The sequence below is a fragment of the Platichthys flesus genome, chromosome 4 (assembly GCF_949316205.1).
Source record: "Platichthys flesus chromosome 4, fPlaFle2.1, whole genome shotgun sequence".
Taxonomy (NCBI): Eukaryota; Metazoa; Chordata; class Actinopteri; order Pleuronectiformes; family Pleuronectidae; genus Platichthys; species Platichthys flesus.
This window is the reverse complement of record NC_084948.1, coordinates 10,515,557-10,539,388: the sequence shown is the minus strand read 5'-3', so window position 1 is coordinate 10,539,388 and position 23,832 is coordinate 10,515,557. Positions and strand designations below refer to the sequence as shown.

Below are 23,832 nucleotides of genomic sequence, written 5' to 3'. Positions count from 1 at the left end.
CACCATGGAGAGGATCTAGAACATACGATGCAAGGCGATGAGGTCACAATAGGAAGCTGCTGCTGTTTTTGTGGAAAGGGAAAAAAAAGTACTTTTCCTGTAATTGAACATCATCATCTCACTATTCATTATCAAAATGTAACAAACTGTATTGATTGGCAAAAATAACTCATATTAAAATGTAATAAAACGTTAAATGTCATTATATAGTATATCTAAGGTTGAAAATATCCAGTAAAAACTTTTTTAATTCTTGCCAGGAAGTATTATTGATCAAGTATTTACAAACTTCATAAAGTAACTCACATCAACATTACAAATTCACAGAGATTTAAATTAAGGCATTATAAAATATGAAGTTGAAAGGATAATTGCAGCAGCTGTTTTTGTCTGGTGAAATCATTAAGAAACACATAAGCAAATTGGAGGGAGAAAATAACAAAAAAACTAACATTTTGTATCGTCATCAGGACCCTCTGTGCTATCTGTGCCCAGGTAGGGAGGGAGGGACACTGCTGTGCCCGTTCGCTGTAGCGGTTAGAAGAAAACATCAAAGAATAAGGGCATACACCCTGTTTATCAGGGTCACAGCAGTGAAACACCTGGTCAGTTGAATTTTCCATTACACTGGTGGTTTATTTAGATATGAGACGTCACAGAGTCGTGTATAAAAGACGTGAAGGAGAAGCAGCAGTTTATCGGTTTCCTCTGAAGGTGAAGGCGTCTCTTCAGTTTGACTCAAAGGTGAGTTCACACAGGTGAGGGGAGACAGGTGGGTTCACCCATTGGTTGACTGTGTTTAGTTCTATTTTCAGATAAGTCCAGTTTCAGCAGAAATCTGTTCATCATGGAAGTTTCCTGGAAGCTGGTGAAAGGAGGAATCAGGCAGCAGCTGATGCATCAAGGAGACCAGAAGGTGAAAGAATATTCAAACACTAACCAGAGGGGGAAGGTAACGAATTACAAATACTTTGTTCCTGTACTTAAGTATATTTTTCTCAGGCCCCTTGGCGTGTTTGCCGTCGAGGGGGCAACGCAAGACCCTTAGCGTCCGGAGGTTGTTTGGGCTGCCTTGCTCGACCGGGGTCAAGCAGGCAACATCAGCATCTGGGTTTCAGAATTTGTCTGGTGAAACACACAAAAGGGTTGGTGTCTCTGTCTGGAGCCTCTGAGTTGGATCTGAATGTCCCTGAGTGCAGATACTACAATGTCCTGTTGGTCCTTTATCTATAACCTGACCTGGGTTCTGCTCAGAGAGAGAAGAGGGATATGTGGAACCAGACAGGCTCTATTCTCCTGTACAGATAGAATATACACTATACATAATATATAGTTACATTTGTTGGAATGTGGAATTATGTCAAAAATTCCTCAACACTGATAATGAGTGAGTGAAAACTAGATGTCACTGAACACGAATTAATAGAAAATAACTTAAAGGGGACATATTATGAAAATTCCACTTTTGTAGTGCTTCTACACGTTAATTTGGGTATCTGGCATGTCTACCAACCCGAAAACTCTGGAAAAAACAACTCCCAAGATTTATTTGTTATGGTTCCTCTAAGTCAGAAACGTCAAGGCTTGAGTGACTGCAAATGAGCTTCCGTATCCTTCTCTCGTCACAAGCCGAATGGGAGTCTCTCTTGTGTAGCTTTGGGGACAAACTCTCTGGATCTTTATCTTGATAAGGCCCACCTCTTTTGACTGTGGCCACACCCCCATGACTCAAGAGGACAAAGTCTTGAAAACATCTGTTCTGTTCCAGCTGTTTCAAGTCGTCCTGCTCCTCCTCTTGGCTCCAGCGTTGATCATCTGCCATGTCGCCCAATATCCGACTGACTGTAGCCAGATCAATGAAATCGGAGATCACCACCAGAGCGGCCCCTACTCAATCTACCTTGCAGGAGAGAACCTCAGAGTCAAAGTACGTTCACTTGTGTTTTTATTAATGGACAGAAACATGTTCACCTCTCTTACGTAGAATCATTAAATCAACATGTCACCGATATTGATCAACAGCACCAGCTGCAGCCACATGAGGGGATTGCTGTTTAGAATTCGTCATGTTTCACAGTTTCCTGCTGAATATTGGAGATAAACTCTGGTTTTTAATAACTTCAGAATCTTATGAACTGATCGCAGTTCAGCTTCACTCTTCAACTGCTGCTGATTGTGACAGTTTGTGACTCTCAGTCAGTTCTTCTCACAGGAGACGGAACCCACTCACAAGAGTTACAGATAACAGACGCTCAGGGAGAGAAGGAGGAAACTTTCTCTTGTTCACACTCACACATCAGACTCACTTTCATCAAGCTGCTGCTTTTAGGAGGAAACATTTGAATGAAGTAGATTCGATTCTTGCCATGATCACCAGTATCTGATGAATCTCTGGGCTTCAATTGGTCAGTGTCACCTAACGTGTTGAAAGTGAAAAAGACTTGAGTGAAACATTTGAACTGATCACATGTATTGATGGGTTGCAGGTGTACTGTCAGATGAGTCCAGACCAACCAGCCTGGACAGTGAGTATTTTTACTGACTTTCAATAAGCGTAAAATCAGTCAGACTCATATTCAACTGCTTACCTGCTCAGGTGATTCAGACCAGGATGGATGGAACCGTTAACTTCTACAGGCCCTGGATTCAGTACAAGGTCGGCTTTGGTTCGGTGACAGGAGAACACTGGCTCGGTGAGAAGTGAAACCACAGGAACAGCTGAGAAACGTACTGTTAATACACAACCCCCTTCAACTGAGTATGTGTGTGTTTGTGTGTGTGTGTGTGTCTCACAGGTCTGGACAACCTACATTATCTGACCTCAGGACCCACGAAATTTGAGTTACAGGTGGACATTGAGGACTTTGAGGGACATAAAGCGTCCGCGCATTACGGGTTGTTCTCCGTCGACTCTGAGTGTAACGGATACACTTTGACTGTGTCTGGATTCACAGATAAAGGAGCAGGTAAGTGTGTGTGTGGGGGGGGGGGGGGGGTGACATTTATCATTAATCTTCTTTCATTCTTGAAAATAAAAATGTTTCAGTTTTTGGTCTTTTGTTGAGTCAAAAGAAAACTATTTAGAATCTTTTCCATGGACACTCTCCTCCTGAGAAACGGCATTGAACCGTCAAACAGAAACAGATAGAGACAGACAGAGACGGATAGAGACAGATAGAGACAGACAGAGACAGATAGAAACCGACAGAGACAGATACAGACATATAGAGACAGACAGAGACAGACAGACAGAGAGAGACAGATAGAGAAAGATAGCGACAGATAGAGACAGACAGAGACAGATAGAGAGACAGACAGAGACAGAGACAGAGATAGATAGAGACAGACAGAGACAGACAGAGACATGTTTCCTTCAGACAAATCCCTCGTTGATTACAGATATTTTCAGTCTATAACACTGTGTCTTCTCTATGACTTCTCTGTGTCTTCTCTGTGTCTATGTAGGAGACTCCATGATGACCCACAATGGCATGAAATTCTCCACCTTTGACAGAGACCAGGACCGGCTTTCTGAGAACTGTGCCTCAAAACACATGGGAGGTTTCTGGTACAACTATTGTCACCATGCAAACCCTAATGGGATTTATCGCTGGGGGCAGGAAAAAACTCCCTGGGCTGTTGGAGTTATTTGGTACACTTGGAAAAACACCAATGACTACTCTCTGAAGTCCATCGTCATGAAGATCCGTCCTGTGCAGCCTTAGTAACTTTCCAGAAGCAGCAGCAGACCACATGTTGATCAGTCTTAACATTTGTCGCCTTCATCAGTCAAAGTCAAATGAAATCTCACGTTGGAACCCTGATGTCAATCATCGACTGCTGCATGTCCAAAATAAAGTAATGCAAAAAATGTGACCTGATGTCTTTGTCTCGTGTGTCTTTTCATTCGTTTCATGTGTCAACATATGTCTCATTCATGTGTCTTCATTTGTCTCATGTGTCTTCATGTGTCTCATGTGTTTTCATGTGTCTTCATGTGTCTCATGTGTCTTCATGTGTATCATGTGTCTCGAGTGTCTCGAGTGTCTCATGTGTCTTCATGTGTCTCATATGTCTCCTTTGTCTTATGTGTCTCATATGTTTTCATGTGTCTCATGTGTCTATATGTGTCTTCATGTGTCTTCATTTGTCTCATGTGTCTTCATGTGTCTCATGTGTTTTCATGTGTCTTCATGTGTCTCATGTGTCTTCATGTGTATCATGTGTCTCGAGTGTCTCATGTGTCTTCATGTGTCTCATGTGTCTCATATGTCTCCTTTGTCTTATGTGTCTCATATGTTTTCATGTGTCTCATGTGTCTATATGTGTCTTCATGTGTCTCATGTGTTTTCATGTGTCTCATGTGTTTTCATGTGTCTTCATGTGTATCATGTGTCTCGAGTTTCTTCATGTGTCTCATGTGTCTTCATTTGTCTTATTGTGTCTCATATGTTTTCATGTGTCTCATGTTTCGTATGTGTCTCCATGTGTCTCATGTGTCTTCATGTGTCTCATGTGTCTCCTGGTCTTCATGTGTCTTATTGTGTCTCATATGTCTCCATGTGGCTCCATGTGTCTTCATGTGTCTCATGTGTCTTCATGTGTCTTCATGTGTCTCCTGGTCTTCATGTGTCTTATTGTGTCTCATATGTCTTCATGTGTCTACATGTGTCTTCATGTGTCTCATGTGTTTTCAGGTGTCTTCATGTTTCTCCTGGTCTTCATGTGTCTTATTGTGTCTCATATGTCTTCATGTGTCTACATGTGTCTTCATGTGTCTCATGTGTTTTCAGGTGTCTTCATGTGTCGTCATGTGTCATGTGTTTTGATGTGTCTTCATGTGTATCATGTGTCTCGAGTGTCTTCATGTGTCTCATGTGTCTTCATGTGTCTTAATGTGTCTCATATGCTTTCATGTGTCTCATGTGTCGTATGTGTCTCCATGTGGCTCCATGTGTCTTCATGTGTCTCATTTGGCGTATGTGGCTCCATGTGTCTCATGTGTCTTCATATGTTTTCATGTGTCTCATGTGTCCCATGTGTCTTCATGTGTCTCATGTGTTTTCAGGTGTCTTCATGTGTCTTCATGTGTCATGTGTTTTGATGTGTCTTCATGTGTATCATGTGTCTCGAGTGTCTTCATGTGTCTTCATGTTTCTTAATGTGTCTCATATGTTTTCATGTGTCTCATGTGTCGTATGTGTCTCCATGTGGCTCCATGTGTCTTCATGTGTCTCATGTGTCTTATTGTGTCTCATATGTTTTCATGTGTCTCATTTGTCGTATGTGGCTCCATGTGTCTCATGTGTCTTCATATGTTTTCATGTGTCTCATGTGTCCCAGGTGTCCCATGTATCTCATGTGTCCCATGTCTCTTCATGTTTCTTCATGTGTGGCATGTGTCTTCATGTGTCCCATGTGGCTCATGTGTGCAGGCCCGGCCCTAGCACATTTGGCGCTCTAGGCAAGCTTCACTCCTGGCGCCCCCCCCCACGAAAACTTATTATAAAATGATTTATTTCTACGTCGAAGTTGCTTGGACACACACACTCTAACCATAAGCCTCAATGTGCTAGCATGTTCTGACAACACCAAGGAGGTCCGTACCTCAATTTTTGCCTCATTTTACCCTAATGTTAGATTAATTTTTTTAATGTCAAAGTATTGGTTGGAGATATATGTTATGGGTCCCAAAATTATTACCACAGCAAATAAGTATATCTGTAGAATACAGCATGAATGCAGCAGCAGTAACGACACGGAGCATTCAGTTCAACATCCAGACTGCATCTTATTCAAATTAAACACAATTTCAAGTACAAGCATTTCTTTGAGTGTAACTGCATTTTAAAGTGCATACAACATACATTCAAATATTATGGTGTCTCTTTCCTCCAAACATCTCAATATACATTATCACTCATAAAGAAATATAAGCATTTACAATATTGACCATAACATTTTATACGGAAAATGTTAACCCCATATCTCACAACGTGTAAAGAAAGCAACAATATTTCTAAACTTTGTCACATTCACTTTTTCCCTTGAAATATATTAGAGATAATATCAATATTAAATGTTAAATTTAAACCCAAATATTGCTGTAAATCTGGTTAAAAGGACTGGTAAAAGGAACAGACCACTTTTTAAAGCATTTCAAGACAAATATTTAGTGAAAATACGTTTATATTTCCCGCACTTTACTATCGTTTTTGGCGAAGGTACAAAAATATGTCAATCTGTTGAGTACTCAGTACATTTCATAGACTTTGGTTATTGATTGACCAAAGTTGCCAAGTGACTGACTGTCAGATTTATGTTGAGGTCCCTAAAAACAAGAATAAAAAACATATTCCTTCCTCTTTACCTCCTACAGGTGGATATAGTATTGCAAGAGTTTATTCTATGAAATATCGTTGCCAGTTAACATATTGCAAACTCATTCACTCCAGATGAACAGTTTGTAACTAGGCAGTAACTCTAATGAAGGTTTCTTAACTAAGTTTCCATACTTGCTTTCTATAGTTGCAGATCAGCAGTACATATATGTAGTATGAAGGAAACTCTGGTTACATAAAATGATGCACACGGACAGGGGGCCATCGTTCCCCACCTGTTTCATTCACCACCACTGCATTGTCCCAGCGAGTGAGCGCAGGGGGAGCAGCTTTATTAAATTCCCAGTTTAAAGGTGTTTATGCTGCCGTTTCACCACTGGAGGAGGATTTCCCCAGTTTCACACACATACAAATACAGCATGAGCCATTCACCCAGGCGGGGAAACAAATTAAGCAGATGAGGATTCTGGTTACCAACCCAGCTGTGGGTGTTGCTCAGACTGTGGTTTGGCTGCATTGCGACAGTGAGGTGGAGAACTGGTAACCACCAAAACAAAAGGCTGGTCTGGGAATCAACCCCTCTCTCACTGTTGGTGCTTTTCTCACCCCCTTCCTCCATGGGGCCATCATTTATTTTCCTCATTCGCAGCCTCACTGTCATCCCATTTACACTGATGCATTTCCTTTAACTCGCTGCTGACAGTAAATACCCTTTCAGAGATCACACTCATTATTTCTGATGATGATCATGGTAATTAATAATAGAAGATACATAGTCAACCCACAGACAACCCCTGAGCTGCCTCTGCTACATCCTCACCTCCACTGCCTCCTGTTCTCAGCAGTAACAGGTGCGTCACCGTTACTTTGCCCTCTAGCGCCCCCCTATGGTCACACTAAAAATGGACGAAAGGTCCACAGCTTGATTATGTTGCCATCTGGAGGTGAAGGAGCCACACGTCTCGCGCCTTCTCAGGAACAATGTTAAATCCTCAGGTTTGGTGGGCTCCATGAGACTAAGTGTAAGATCAGTTATAAATGTAATTAAAAGTGCTCTTGATGTTACAATAGTAAAATAGCAGTGCTCTAATTCACCTTGGATCTGTCTCCCATTGCACTTAAGACGGTTAAAGAGCTACTTGACTGGCATTTGATTAATTTCATTTATTACAGTTTTCATTTTCAACTGTTCCGATATGTTATGTCTCCATTTAGTAGTTTGTGATGTTTGATTCAGAAGCTGCTGTGTGAAAACAGATGAACTTACTTTCAATCATATTCATCAGCATCTTAATGCGTGTGATGGTGATGAAGATGCAGACGATTTTGTATTTGCACGGTGTCACACAAATAGTTCTTACTTTACATATGACACACTAGAAGGCGCTGTGGCGGAGCGAGGTAACGTTGATCGACAATAAATTCTTCCTGGATAGTGTCATTTAAAATATGCATGTTGTTCTCAGCCAGATTGTAAAACTCCAGTGACCATCAGGGGAGATCAACACTTCCAGATTCTAAGACATTTAACATCACGTGTTGCACGTTTTTGTTAAAAGAGCAAACTTCTCACGCAGGAAAAAAGGAACTCCTCAACTCTGAAGAGAAAATTATAAGCCCATAACTTTGGCAAAAAGCACAAACGATTATTGTTTATATGCTAATGTTGTGAATCTCTCTCACTTTTTCATGAGCTTGGACAGATTGTTTTTCAAAAGCAGCCCTCACTCTGTTGAGTAGTTTGATTCTTCCTGGCTGGTCACAGTGTCCTGAGTTGATTTTTCATACATTTATTTGTTCCAGGATGTTACAGCCACAATGAGGCGGACAACAGAGCTGCTCAAAACATCCCGGAGTGGCCTCATAGATCTTTTGTATTTGATTTTATTTGAAAAAATGCTACTCATTACTTCCAGACGTAGATAGAGCTGAAGGTCAGCAAAAGTACCTGTGGGGGTTCAGTCTCAGGTTTGGTCCTTTAAAGGGCTGTCAGCTCCAACATGTATGTCCTCAGAGCTGCTGTATGTGTTTATGTGTTTGTGCGTGTGTGTTTTATTACGTAAGAAAGAAAAGAAAACAAAGAGTCAGACAGAGAACGACCAGGTGGAGTGAGCCTCTAGAAAACAAGCGCAGACAGGGCTGTGATGAGAGGGGATTACATAATCTGTAATTAGCGGTTAGCATGTAAATCTGCCCGTGCTGCAGACTGACGCTGATGTGAAACCACACTTCTACTCCATTAACTGCGGTGGCTTCATGCTGCCACTCAGGACCGCACGCTGATGATACAGACAATTAGCTCTGTGGTCTGGAACAAGATGGACGTCCTCTAATGACGCATAACTTTTGTCGTTTGTGGTAGACTGAGGAAATTCTTGCAATTACATGTTTGGCTGCTTTTTTCAACTCTGCTGCCGAGTAAACAAACTGTACGATAAGAAATAATCGGTGTTTGAATCTGACGGAACGATCTCACCTCAAAGTGAGATCAGTTCCCAAAGTGTTCTGGAGCTGGTGATCTCACCACAGCAGTAAATCCGAGTGTGTATTCAGCGACAATAAGTTACACAGATGGCACGGCTGCAAATGTCTGGCCATCACAACAAGGATGATGTCATCCAGAGAAAATGAATAAATAAAGCCATAGTAAAGCACAAGTTTGTGTCCATCCAAAGCCTCCATCCCACATGTGATGACTCTCACATATATTCAAAAGAAAATCCTCAAAGAAAATTAAAGAGTTCACTGTCTCGGACACTTAAATGTGGCTGAAACAATTTATTATTCAGTCCGAAGAATATGCATCTGCAAATCTTTAATGGTTCCTCTCACAAAACAAGACATGGTCTGAGGCTGGAGAAGGTTGTGTTGCACATTCTCTCTGGTTTAGGATTTTTCTTTTACAGACCGAGGAATTGATCAACAAATATTTGCAGCACTAGCTGTTTTTCTTACAGACGTTGTTTTGACTCTGGTCGGTTCTGACACGAACTCGAGCACAGGGCCTTTTTCTTTCCTGGGTATCGCTCACTTTACCAACGCTCTATTGCGCCCACAGACACTGCAGTGATATCCTGAGGCTCCTTACAAATTTGTTGTCGTGCTTCAGAATCATTGCTTGAGTGTTTCTGGCTCCTAACAATGTGCTACAGGAAATAAAGCCAGTTTGTTTAAATGGGCCTTATGGTGCTAATAAGTGTTGTTAATTTCCTTAGCTGGATCGTCAGTCAAATCGAACGGGGGCTGTGGCTCAGGGGGAAGAGCGGATCGTCCATTCATCCTCCATCCCCATCCAGTCTCAGCCAGCAGCAGCACAGATGTCTTCAGCACTTACAACAGCCTCAGCGAGGACTAGCACAACCAGACATGTACAACCAGCAACCCTCTTACAGCTGTTACTGCTCCACCAAATACACCTGACTGGCCCTCAGTCCTTACAGACTCCATGAGGACAGAGTTTGTGTGCAGGGGGCCATTTTCTGCTCAGGGGTCAGGAAGCAGGGTCCCTATTTTGCTTAGAGCCCCAGAGTTATCAAGGGCGACTCTGGTTTGACACCATTCTAACTGGTTGGTTCTGGATCTCAAGGCAGTGCCATGAAGCTTCTCTCCACGTTCTGCTGTGCATACTGCACTTGATGGAAACCAATTCATTGTTTTCTTTTGCACTGCATGGGGCCCCAACAAGATATTTATAAAGAGAGGTGACATGTATTTTTTACTTTAGCTTTAATCCTCAGGAGAAGCACACAGAACATAGAACTGTACATTAATCCCTAGATGATGCAACACGGCTGAAAGCTCATGAAAAGTGAGTATATGGACTCAAAGTGGAGAGGGTTCTATCAAGTTCATTTCTGAAGTACTCAACATAATGATACACATACCTACTAATTGCAACAAAATGTGTGTTGTTAATTGCCCCAGAAAGTGTATAGCCGAATTTGGTGTGACATTGTTTCACCTTATCGGACTGCCAGAGATGCTCACTGGTTTTACATATGCTGATCTCCGTCATGGCAACAACATTCTTAGAATCGCTTTGACTTTAGCAATTTGTCTTCAAAGTAAAAGCATAATGCCTTATGTCTGAAGATTGTGTCGGTTTCTAAAAAGACCTCTGAAAGAACCAAAATGATCTCTGCAGGTGAACCTGGAGTACAGACTGTCAGTGGCTTCCAATCCAGGTCACATCACGGGCTGATATTTGTTGCCTGGCAGTGATACATCACAGGAAAATACATAAATTTAAGTTTTCAAAATCAAATCTAAATCAATTAAAGTCAAAAAACTAACTCCAGGATGTTGAAATTGAAAGTGAAGCCTGAGCTCCAGGGTCATAGACTTCAGGAGAGTCAGAAGTCAGATGAGGACATAAATATCATATCTGACTGACAAAATACATTTATTCAGTGAACATTTTCAACAAAACACACTCATGTCTTTATCTGTATTCCTCGGTTTCTCAACTTATCCATAGAGTTCTTTACAATTTTATCTGTAAATCAAATTTCTGAGCAGTAATGCAAAGCGGCCCTGCAATGGCCTCCCACCTCCCCACCACCTCATCCAAACCCTCCTTTGTTGTTAGAGAAGTGGAGCTGAACACAAACTCTTCCAAGATATTGCTCTGATCTCTATTAAAGCTCGTTTAGAGGTTTTTATCCACAATCTCCTTGTTGTTGTTGGACATGAGTCTGCTGGCTACAGCAAATTAGTGGCGGGCTGCCTGAGCACAGCAAAGAGAGATTATATGGAATACAGACATTTGTGATGAACCTCAGCACTGTGAGAAACAAGGCATGGGATACATAAATTAAATCTCATAAAAAATAAGCCAGCTACTCACCAGCCTGCTGTAAAATGTCAAACCGCCTCAGGCCAAGAAAACAAGGAGTACGAGCAACAGTTGGATGTCTTCATAAATCATGTTTGGTAACTTTATTGTGTTGGCAGATTCAGGAACCACTATCAAGCATTTTAAAAGACTATGACATAATCGGTTAATATTAACACAACCACATGTTCAAAAGTCTGATAGACAACAAGACGCAACCGTGAACACCAGTGCAGAGGAGAAGGAAATAACAGTTAATCCTTATCATACATTACTATGAAAGACTTCAACATAAACTTGTGGAGAGTTCTCCAAATAGACCTTGCTGTTCTATGTAACATTCAATATAAATATGTGAGGTTCTAATAGTAAACAGCACTGTGCATTTTTCAAGTAGGAGTTAAACATCTACCATTAACTGATTGAAGCAGGAAAGTAGAGCAGCCACCACACGACAAATACTGATCTATTTTTACTTGGGTTTATGAGGACGTTGCTTTAACATGATCCTTTTAACAATTATTTAGTTTGCCGTTGTAGCTCAACATTCTGGTTATTTCTACATATGAAATGATCACATAACAAAACAGTTGGCTTTACAAAAACAAAAACAAAAAAAAAGATCCTGGTTCCAATATTATACAGACATTTGTTGTTATGATTGTTATGATTCAATTATCCAGTCTATTCAGCACACACTAGCCAACAGGCCGGATGGGTTTTTTTCTTATATTGCTGTGAGCTCATTTCAGATTCTTTTGTGCAGATTTATATTTCCACTATGATGAAAATCAAGATAAGAGGAAACATTTGATCTTATAATATTAAAGGATTTTGTTAAAGTAGTGATCCACCAAGCAGGTACGTTTCTGTCTCTGTGCCAGTTGTAAGAAGCAATGTGATCATGCTTTGTGGCACTTTGCAGTTTAAACAACATACATGGAATTCCTTCATCGGACAGAATGAGAAAGCAAATGTAAGACCCTCCTAACATTCTGTAACATACAACAACTGTAACATACAACAACTGTAACATACAACAACTGCAATGCTTCATTGTTCAGCAGTCGCTCACAATAAAAAAAGAACAGTAAACAGGTTCACCTTAGGGAGCTACAAGGGGCTGCTTATCAGGGTCACACCTGCAGGACACACCAAACCAAACTTCCATCAATCCCCCTGTAAGGCAAAACCTAGGGGGTAAAAAGCACTTCACAATACAGCAGGGGGCCCCTCTCCATCAGCACCCCACTCCTTCTTTTATGGTTGGAATTCAGAATAAGACATTGTCATATTTCAAACACATAAATAGGTTAATAAATACACTGAATCACAAGTAAACACAATGGAAAGAAACAAAGGAATTTAAGACGAGGATGCGGGTATAAGTGCAAAAACAATGGAATGATCGTAACATTGAAATATGGCCTTGTTTATCACCACAAAGACAGAACGAAACATTTCACACGACAAAACTGTCTTAACATTTTGGAACAAAAAGAATGTTGGCAGAAAATGTTGATGAACTCTGTACTACATCATTTGCGTTAGTGTGTGTGTGTGTGTGTGTTTTTGACAATTTTAAGGTTAAAACGTTTTTGGTTCATTCTTTAACCAAGTGGCACTGACCACAAATAAGGCAATAAGATAATAAGGCAATTTTCACAAATTTGACTGTAGTGACTGCAGATTGTGTGGTGACGCCACTAAAACCCTCTTCAGATGGTTTCTAAGGTGACTGAAGGACGAGGGTTCGGGCTCATATCAGCCTCAAACTGATCTGGGGCTTGTTAACTGGAATTCCGGGATTTTTCCAATTGAGGGGAATAAAAACATGTCATCTATCTTTATTTAGAATCTATGATCATGATTATCTGCTGACTGTCTCACACCTCATTCATACCCTGCCTTTATTTTGATAATCAACAGAATGCGTAACAATAAGTGAGTTAGTACCAATGATTAGACGCTGTTATTTTAAAGAACAGCACAACAGGATGACAACACATCACTGGATAGTCTGGGCATCGACTGTATTTCAAAAATGGACGACATGACTGCTCTGAAGAAGTGAAGCCGAAGCATCTCAATTCCCCCCCAGTGGACATGGACCAAACTTAAAGGTCAAAGTACAAGTCCAATAAAGTTTTCTCAAAAATGGATTCTGTCTTTTGAAGTGGTTCTTATAACACTGACTGATGTTTCTGACGAGTTTGGTTTATAATCGTTATTTGATGATTAATAACTAGGTGATATGTCATGATTAACAATTGAAACTGACTCGTGATTAGTCGAGCATGGACATTGACAGGACCCCACTACCATTGCTCATATCTATATATTATATATTTAACATTATATACATATTATATTTTTGGCTTCACTTCATCGTCCATCTTTATAGACAGCCTATGTATCAGAGTATAACAGTTTTGTGAGCTGTGGCCCTCAGAGGCACCAAATTTCAACCCAGTCAAACACCAATAGTAGATTCTGGACCAGTATGTTTGACAGCTCCCTCCACCACCGTCATCAACCAAATGAGGAGATATCTTTGGGAAGAATGTAACTCTTCCTTCCAGTAGAGTTCAGAGACTCACCGAAGCTGTTCTGGTGGCACATGGCGACCCAACGTCTTTCCAAAACAATTTATGTTGGTTTTTCTTCATTGCACAAGAGATTATGTATGTAATTTACCAACGCTTAAAAGGCCTGTGGTTAACCAGCCTGCCAGCCCACTGTTTTTACATTAGCCTACAAAAAAGTTATTGACTGGAGCTCTGCCAACAGCGAACGTCCTTCGTATACCTGCTTTTGTGAGGCTCGGCTCGGCTCTCTTATTATTTAGACATTAACTGCACCGTGGAACTTATTAAAAGAACCTACCTGGAAAGCCAGTAAAATGCTTCATTACAACTCACATGTACTTTTCATACATTCAGATAGTTGCAGGTTTTAAATCACTGCGAGAGACCTATGCTCCCCTCACGAGGAAGTATATTGTCTCAGAGTCACGATTGGGTTTATACAGAGCCAGCAGGACACTGACGAATGAAACTGTCGTCAACAGCTAAATCTTGGGGCGATAAATCCTGCTTCACTAGATGACAGAAAGAGGTGCGAGGACCTGTTCCCAGAGCCTTTGGGAAGGGATGAGGACAGAGTGTAAAAACCATCTGCAGTGAGTTTAGTCAAAGCTGGACGTTGACAACGGACAGTGCTTTGCCACATGTTTGGATGGCACGTCAGACACATTCGATCAAACACAAACCAGGTGCTCGTGTGTAATTAATGCTTCCTCAAACATGTGTCTTTGTATACAGGACAATGTGCTCAGGAGACTCATGGCCGTACATCAATACATAATTAGAGACAGGACAGACTGACCTCAGAAGATTAAAGTGGGGACAGAGGATATTCAGTCTGAGCAGAAATATTCACTCACACTGTGATCACAGAATGTTAGCAGGACAGGAGCATCCTCGATGTCACACTGCTTTACAGCATCTCATCTGAGCTGAATGACGAGTCAGTATGATGAAAAATAAAAGCTGGGTTTGCAGGTGCTCCTGTGGGTCGTCGTCTCATGCTAGCAGCTTCTCAGGGTTTTTAGAGAGGGTCTGCAGCAGCCTCCTCTGGAAGTCCTCCTCAGGTATTTCAGGAACCAGGAACTCCAGCAGAAGGTCAAATATACAGTAGACCAGGTGTCTAAGAGAACAGGAGCGGCACATTACTCTTTTCATCTGAATTAGACCTGGTCAGGATATACTCTGATAAAGTGGCTGATGTAAATTGAAAAACAAATGATTCAGGATCTTATTTGAGTTTGTGTTACAGTCGTTCTGTATGTTGCTTAGCCTCTAGGTGATAAACACAACCGAACTGTACTATGTGCATCCTGAGTTGATACATTTACTATCAGGAGGCGTTTACTTACAATAATATATACACATCCAGGTATTTAAAACTCAAAAAAGCACCAAACAACAGCTACCAATATATATAGTCTAATCAGGACAAAATAAAGTCTATATGTTTGACCTTCAGGGTGTAAATCAAACTAGAAGCCTTGACCCACCATTGCAGATTTAGTCTACGTACATTTCCTTCCAGACTCATGAGGTTTATACTTAAGACTTTAAAGGACTTTAGCATATTTAGCGTAGGAGTTATTGAGTTAGACAAACTCAGACACTCTGTGAAAGTTGACTTTACTGCAACATAATTTGTCCCACAGTCCTTGAGATGTCCCTACTCTTATCCTGATGTTCGACACCAGAAGTAACAAAGTCACCTGAATGTGATAAAGAAAAGACATATTCTGTATCCGTCTATGTGTATTCAATGTGCTCCCTGTGCATGTTAGAACTACATGGAGGTCAAGAGGCGCTCGCACAGAACTGAGACAAAACGCTGACTACTGACATTTTCCATGATTACAAAGGACATCATTATTAACTGAAACAAGTTGGAAACCAGTGGCTATCCAGCGACCTTCACAATTCAACAATTTTTCTAAAATCTAAACATTGGAAAAGTGAAGGCTTCTCGTCCCTTGGTTAGCATCATGATCGGCGGAAACAACGTATGGTTTGTTTCCATCTGTGAACCATTTCAGACCCTTAAACTGTTGTTTAGTGAAGAGATAGAGACTGAACAACAGCTCAGTCAACAGCCTGTTGTTTAGTGGACCAACGAGTCTTCGCCGTATGATGCCGAGTGTGTTTCTGTCTCTGGAGTGAGCTCACACTCTCCCAGGCCGCTTAATTAGATGCATCTGCTTGGTAATGCAAGCCAGCTCCTCCATCATCAAACAATGTGGCTGCATCTGAGTGCACAGAGCACGCAGCCACATGCAAGAGGATCATACAGCACAGTTTTGACATCAGAGGAGACATGACCTGTGAGGTGGGCTAATGCTGTGGTGTGTCATTATTGTTACTAGAGGTGGTCTCTCCAACAGAATCAAACTTCTCTCAGATTGGAGCAGAGAGGCCAGAGGAACATGGTGTGTTGCAACGGCGGAGATGTTCTTACTGACATGCCGTACATTATTTACTAAAATAACAATTTAAATATCCCATACATGCTCTAGAATGATTATCATGAAATGAAAACTGCACAAATTTGCCTCTAGAGAGTCAGGATTTTGATGATGAGATATTCACAATGTCGAATCAGAGTTTGCAGCCATGCTAGTAGCTCTGCTTTTTCAGTTTCTGATGCATTTGTGACATCAAACACACACAGAGGGGGAAAAAAATGAACAGCACCATCAACACTTCTCACCATCAACCATCACCATCTAGGCTACGTTTCAAAAAGGGAGGGATGATCACAATTATACAGTATATTCACCTGTTAATGTAGGGGTCTTGAAGAGAGTCCAGTGCCATCTGCCAGCTCAGTTTGCACTTGTCTTGTCCCAGCATGTCTGAGACCAGATCTGTAAAAACACAATAATATGGAGGATTATCTAAAGTTATGTAACTGGCTGTGTGTGTGTTTGCATATGTTTGTAAGTGTGTGTGCGTGTGTGTGAACAGCATACAGTACAACACAGCCCAACCCATGCTGGACATTGGAGGCCTGCCCTGATATGTGTTGGTGGTTGTGGCTTGATTTGATATAAATGTAAAGAGAGAGAGAAACAGAGGGTATGACATGGAACAGGTCCACAGCCAGTTTTAAGCTATGGACATTAAGGTGCCATACACTGGAACCATTGCTCTGAGGATAATATTTTACATATATATGACAATGTATGTTGTATGTAACCTCTGATAGGGATACTTTTATCAGGGTTTATTTGAGATTGTATTTATTGTTGTATGTAATGGAGTTGTTTAGTTTAAAAGGACGACATATTTTGTGCTGCAAATTTGGTTAGCTATCAGCCTGTATATAATGCAAATTGTACAAGTGAAATCACAGCACAGTTTGTCTTTGATTGGCCACGTCACTATTTCCTGTACTTGCTATTGACCTCATCTTGTCAGTGCTTGTCTGTGTGTCAATGTACCTGGTAAGAGTCTCATCAGACAGTGTAGGGCTTGTTGTCTGGTGCTCTCCTTCTCCTGCTGGCTGCGTTCCAGTTGAAAGGTCGTAGGCAGAGCTCCACCAGGCCATACAGCCTCCTGTATAACCTGCAGGTAGAACACCCAGAACTCTGTGGATGTCAAGTTGGCTACGCTCACATCTAGCCACCTGAAATTCACAAACACAGTGATACCAAGTTAGAACCAACGTTTAGATCAAGGTAGACTATATTCTTTCTGTTACTCAAGTTTGGAGACCTTTGTTTTTTGACATCATCCGAATATGTGGGGATTTGGAATCTGGGTGGGCTGGAACACTTCTGTCTGCAAATAAGTGTGTCTAGTGTCTCGTGACCTCGGCAACAGCTGATTAACCTGCTGACTTTAAGGTCCCACAAGACAGTCTGCAAGTTCAGTGAGCTGTGACCTTTTCATCACGCCTAACCTGACAAGTACTGACTGATCTTGTCCTCAGACCAGACAATCCTTTCAGAGGTAACCCGTGCCTCACTGCATTCCCACACGGATTTGAAAGGCAGGGCTCAGCAGTGGAGTGCAGCCTATAGCACAGTCTGGAAGCAATCTCAAACTGAGTCCATTCCCCGTAGATATTCCACATGACTGTTGGATTTAGGGTTGTGTGATGAGTAAATTAAACCCTTGGGTTCTGACTGATCTGACCTTTCCCCAAACCAAAATTTACCATAGGAGGAGTGGATACCCAGCCAAAGCTAAAAATAACATCAGTTTAGCTCAAGCATTGTATGGGTCAAGCCTGTGAAGGTGACAATTGGCAGTTGTCTTAAAGACGACACAGCTACTATGTACATGCAGAATAAGTTCAATTCCATCAAGTTCAATTCCATCAAGGTCTTAGCATCATTTCAGATCCTGTGAGAGTCCAAGACTTGCAGACACCCTGGAATGTTTAATACCATGCAGATGCTGTGATGCAACATTGTTTAAAACTTCAGAAAACCAAGGAACTCCCCCAGGATTTAATGTTCTGCTAAATGTTTGCTCACTTCATGTGGGCCCTAATAAAGTTATTTCATTAGCTTGTTCTGGCCATTCACCAATTTGCTGAGCTGCTCTCAGAGAAGCTTTGGATGATAAAGTTGTGCCAGCTGCCATTTCTGGCTTCAACGTTTGAGCTTATTTTCATGGTATTTTATATAAGTGCGAGAGAAGCCAAATTATAGATTGGCTCCTCTATATTGGTGTGAAAAAACACCATTACTAAAAGTGATTTTGATTATTCAAGTTTCAAGATTTAGTCAAGATCCCATAAAAATCATTTCTCAATAAAAAAAAAAAATGCCACAACTTCTGATTAGTGGAATTTGAGTGGATTTGCTGTTTTTCTTGCTATGTGACAGCAAACAAAATGAGTTTGCGACCATACTGGTTTATATGAAGATGTCACAACCTTCACTTCAGGGAACAGTTGTTTTTTAAAGCAGACATCAGCAAGTTGTTGATGTGAAGGGCCTGTTTCACAAAGGTACAGGACTAAAATAAAGAAATACAGACTGGACATTAGATTCTGTAAAGTTTAGGACAAAGTTCAAGACACAACACATGCAACATGCTCACTGACCATTTTATTAGAAACACCACACTGACACTGGGTAGTTCCTCTTGTGGCCTCAGTTCTTCATGTCATTGATTCCACAAGATGTTGGAAACTTTCCTCACTGCCTCACATCATCTCTGCAGATTTGCTAGCTGCACAGTTATGCTGCCAAACTGCTGTTCTACCACATCTGGTGGCTGAGGAGGTCACTGAGGTTCACTGAACTCACTGTCCTGTTCACAACACCTTTTGGAGACTTTTACTTTGTTACATTGTGTTCTATCCTGCAGGAAGTAACCCTTAGAAGATGGTTAACTGAGGCTGTAAAGAGATGAACAAGGTCAGTCACAATCATCAGACTGTGACATTCAAACCATGATTGACTGATATTAAGGCCAAAAGTGAGTCAAGAAAACATTCCTGACACCATCACACCGCCAGCTGCCTGGACTGTTGACACAAGGCAGGTTGGCTCCATGGTTTTATCTGTTCTTTGCTGACAGGAGTGGAACCTGACCTGGTCTCTGATGTAGTAGAACATCCACCTCAAGGCTGGACGGGTTGTTCATTCAGAGAAACAAGTCGGTTTACCACAGTGGTAAGAGTGGTTATCAGTTCCTGCAGCCTGTCAGTTCCAACCAGTTGAACCATTATCATCTAACCTCTTTCATCTGCTCCAGAGAAAATTCTACACTCTGTAATGGGACATTTTTGCCATTTCAGCAGTGTGTGTTTATTCAGTCAAAACTGTAAATACATCATTTCTGTGGTATTATTGAATGATGGCAACTTGGATTTCCTTAGATTAATTCCAGTTCCTTCACTTTCGTAAACTACTTGAAAACTAATTATAATGTTGTCGCTGGGCTTCGACCTTAAGTCCAGACAGAAAACCTGAGGTAGTAATTAAGAGCTGTAGTAAACACACCATTAAAAAGTAATGGGTTTCTATATAATATTTGTTTAACCGCTGTGAAATACTTGGCTGAAGGGGGGGTCCTCAAACAAAGGTATGTGTTTAGTTTTTACAGGCTTGGGGAGCTGCAGAGAATTTGCACAATAGCTGCTGTTGACCCAAGGCAAAATGTAATTCAAAAACACGGATGGATGCTAAATTAAATCATTCATCCACATTTAGCAGTAAGTGATTATTAGGTCGCCTAAAGTTTTAGCTGATCAATGGGACATTTTTCCATGAAAATATTTTCCACCAAAATTTGCTCCATTCTGACCCTTTGGTATGATTTGTAGAGTCACTGGGATTTGAAAGAATCTGGATGTGGTAAGCAGATTTGTCGCTAATCATAATAAAAACCTGTGTATTCATTTGAAATAAACTGTCGAAATTCAAATTCATGAGAGCACAGATTGAAACTGGTCCACACATCATGTTCTGTAACACCTGAGAGGAAACAGCAAACATTTAAAAATGTGAACATGAAGCACTAAAACACTTTTTCCAGTGGTTTCAATGAAGAGACAAAACATCAGATCTGTGTAAAGCCATGAGGAGACCGTATCACAGTTATAAATGAAACACATGCGTCGTCATGTTTTCTTTGAGGTTTAAGTGGCACTCTTTCAATCACGTCATCTCGCTGAAACCTCTTCTTTTGCAACTATATCTAGGCAACAGGAACAACAACATCACTAGCTGCTTATCTCAAAAACAAACACAAAATGCCTCATATTGACGTCACAGTAATGAGTGGATGGATATAAAGCTAATGAGAGGCAATTAAGTTGATAAGTGTTATCTTGGGAGGTGAATTCAGAGGAGGCGACTCGACCGATTCTACTTCATTCACTCTGTCACATCCTGCTGTGTAGTAAACACCAATTAAGCTGTTAACTGCTGAAATTAAGCTGATGTCAAAAAACACAAAAACAGATGCCCAGACCAGGACCCACGCATCATAACTCTACCCAAATGTGCTGTATGTCTCTACTACCACTATCAAACAATATGAAAAAAATCTATAAAAAAGACCTCTCAAAATATGAGCAGCAATAGACACATGCACACCAATTGTCTAATATCAACCCAATTAATAAAACTAGTGCCTGTCTGCCTGTTCTCTTTTCCTGTGTTGATGCTCTGGAGCTACCACAGTATTAGTCCTTGTCATTAGTGAATCCTCCTGTGACAGTTCTACAATATACTGTCATGTTTTATTGTTTGTGTGCTGGCCTGTTATGTGCAGCATTTTAAAAACAGTCTATGTTGCAGAATGAAGTTAGAATATGTGTTCATCCTACCTGGTTTATCTACACTTGAGATTTTATAGTCAAAGTATTTCATAACATGAAACTGAATCTGCTCTATTACTGTTCACATTTGTGGATGATATACATTGATGTCAGTGTTTTAACAGCACATTTTTATCAATATCACTGTGTTGTAAATACACAAGTTAGCAAGTCTCCCCTATAGCCTCATTTGGTTGGGATTTATATTCCAGGTGGTTCGGTGAGATTATTTCCCCATCCCCCTCATGATTTCAGAGCAACAGCATCCGCAGCAGGTTATCAATCTACAAATGACACAATATGGTTACTAAAAAATAATATCACTTGACCCACGTCTGTTTTAACGGCATTTGAATATACCAGAAAACTGCTAGATATCTGGCTCTGTAATTGAAGCAATAATAGAGAGACACATGTAGTCATAAAATTATTAAAATCTATAATCAGCATACACATTATTAAAAAAAGTTATGCCTTCCCTTTTACAGAATTAAATCCTATCCAAATGTGGGTGGGGCTGTTAAAGGACAGTCTCACCCCCACAGACAGGCCATTTCAAGTAAAAGTCTGAGCCAGGCATTCACCAAAAGCAGCTGTGTTCAGACAGAGGAGCAGAGATACAATTAGAGGTTAGTCAATGTGATGAAGTGCTAATTGTCCCATGTTCACAGCCAACCCTCAACTCAGAGCCATCACAGTTATAGACAGACGAGACTGCTAAGATTAACACTACATCTGTTTATATACAACAATCTGATTATCATGTGCTAGACCCAGACGCTTCATAAGGGAAGAAAAACACTCACATTTATTTCCATAGGAAAAGCACTGATCGCTAAATCAGAACCACAAAATGTCACCAGAAGTGGTGGGATTTAACAAAGTAGGCTACATATACTTTGTTACTGCACTTGTATCTAAATTTCACTTAAGCAGATTTATCTTCAGGTACTTTTCACTCTTACTCCACTACATAAATATACAAATATTAGTACTTTCTACTCCCCCTCATTTTTTAAATGTACTGTACAATCTTTATTTTAAATTCTTTTAAGTAATCAATAATGAGAGGGGAACTGGTCCAATGATTCCTTGCAGGTCTGAACACCACAAATAAAACAGTAACTAATGCTGTTTTACAGCCGTCTGTCCTGCTGTCTGAGGTCAGCTCTGTCTCTCTGTGTTATGTTTGACTGTTTCCCCGTACAGTATGTGCTGGGCCTGGTTTTACTGGGACACTTTCGGTGTCTTGTTTCCCCGTGGCTGGTCAACCCAGACACGTGGCGTTATAAGAACCCTCAGCACCAATTCAATCACATGTTGCCGACACAGAGATCAACATTAATGACATCTTGGCTCCATGCATGTTACATTAATACCCAAACTGACACAAGAGCAACCCTGAGATGGTTCAAACATGCACGCACACACACACACACACACACACAGCTATTTGCTTTCAACCAATTAGAGCTGACAAATGCCAAGTAATTCTATATGAGAGATTGTGGTCTGGTTGAGTCTAACACGGTGCAGCATTATTGCTACCATGAAAACAAACAGCTCTACTGTCAATGACATCTTTAATGCAAGAGGAGAGCGTTTAACCAGAGGTCTGCTCTCTGGTGTGATGGCGCCGTACTAACGGGTGCCTGTCGTAGCAGCTCCTGGTATTACTGTCGTTTTTTTGTGTTTTTATAAGGTTTGCTGTTTGGTTTTTATATTTATTTCAATATTTTTTTATTCTATTGTATTGTATTCAAATATACAGACTGCTATGACGACTTAATTTCCCTTCGGGGGTGAATAAAGTAATCTATCTATCAATCTATCTATCTAACCGTTTTAAAGTCACACTGATACAAATGTTTGTCAACAATCTGGTATGTGAGCCTGAGAACTTTTCAAACTTCATGCAGATTTGTGTGTCCTCATTCCTGGCCCTTTTTAAGTAGGCAATAATCATAAAGAAAAGTGTTGTGCAGTAGGCGACTGTCGCTGACCCGAGGCCACCCAAGAGAAAAACATGCGGGCTCTCACGAAAGAGCACAGGGACAAAGCCAGCTCTTCTCTCTGCTAGTGATTACCCAAGCTCCTCTGCTGGGCTTGCCAGGAAAGAGACGTTTACAGTGCAGGTGACACACTATAATCCTGAGAGGAAAATCCCCTCAAGCATTGCATTTTGAGTTTCCAAAGGTACACAAGCAGCAGGGGTAGAGAGTAGGCAGTGCCAGCCTAATATGAGCTCAGGAAGAGATCTCTGAGAGAGTTCGACATGAAAGGGTTTACCTAGTGTTGGCTGGTTATTCTGCATTGGTCCATTTGAGATGAATGAATAAAGTACTGTACATGTCCAGTATTCCTGATTACAGACAGTATGAGTAAATTAAATTATTTCAACATTAGTCTGGTTTACATTTACATTTATCATAAAACTGGGATAAGCAAATGTGAATCAGTTTGTTTCCTTTTCCTTAAAGCCACTGCAGAAGTAGCGACCGTACCCAGCCAGAAAACACCTATATACCATTTGGTAACATTATAGTCTCCTCGCAAGCTTGAGTGACATCTGCTTCACATGCCTCACATACATTATGATTTATTTGCAAGGTCTATTTCCTTTGAATGCTGTTGCATATTTTTATCCATAAAGCACATCCGCTGAAAATTTTTTCTAGTATGCCGAGAAATGGTTTGACCCAATAATTACACAAATATACTTCCAGGATGTATATACCAATTTTTTAGCAAAAGGGAATTTTAAGTTTGACATTTAGTCATAACACCCTTCAT

At 40.8% G+C, this 23,832-nt stretch overlaps 2 protein-coding genes across 3 annotated transcripts in view; one reads left to right on the top strand and one right to left on the bottom strand.

The window, feature by feature from the left end:
* The first annotated feature begins 807 nt into the window (after positions 1–807).
* LOC133951991 (microfibril-associated glycoprotein 4-like) lies at positions 808–3,881 on the top strand. 2 transcript variants are annotated; one of them, XM_062386263.1, is made up of 6 exons: positions 808–916; positions 1,769–1,927; positions 2,487–2,525; positions 2,597–2,693; positions 2,796–2,966; positions 3,466–3,881. In XM_062386263.1, the coding sequence occupies exons 1-6, from the start codon at positions 848–850 to the stop codon at positions 3,723–3,725; spliced, it is 795 nt and encodes a 264-aa protein (XP_062242247.1). In that variant the 5' UTR covers positions 808–847; the 3' UTR covers positions 3,726–3,881. The 2 variants fall into 2 exon arrangements, with proteins under 2 accessions (XP_062242247.1, XP_062242248.1); XM_062386264.1 differs by lacking the exon at positions 1,769–1,927.
* Positions 3,882–11,247: 7,366 nt separating this feature from the next.
* snx19b (sorting nexin 19b) overlaps positions 11,248–23,832 on the bottom strand; it is a 30,237-nt gene continuing 17,652 nt past the window's right edge. The window contains exons 13-15 of the mRNA XM_062386269.1: positions 17,198–17,382; positions 16,534–16,621; positions 11,248–14,883 (exon numbers count right to left, since the gene is read on the bottom strand). Of these exons, the coding sequence (XP_062242253.1) occupies positions 14,760–14,883; positions 16,534–16,621; positions 17,198–17,382 (397 nt within the window). The 3' untranslated portion in view covers positions 11,248–14,759. The remainder of the gene's footprint in view (positions 14,884–16,533; positions 16,622–17,197; positions 17,383–23,832) is intronic.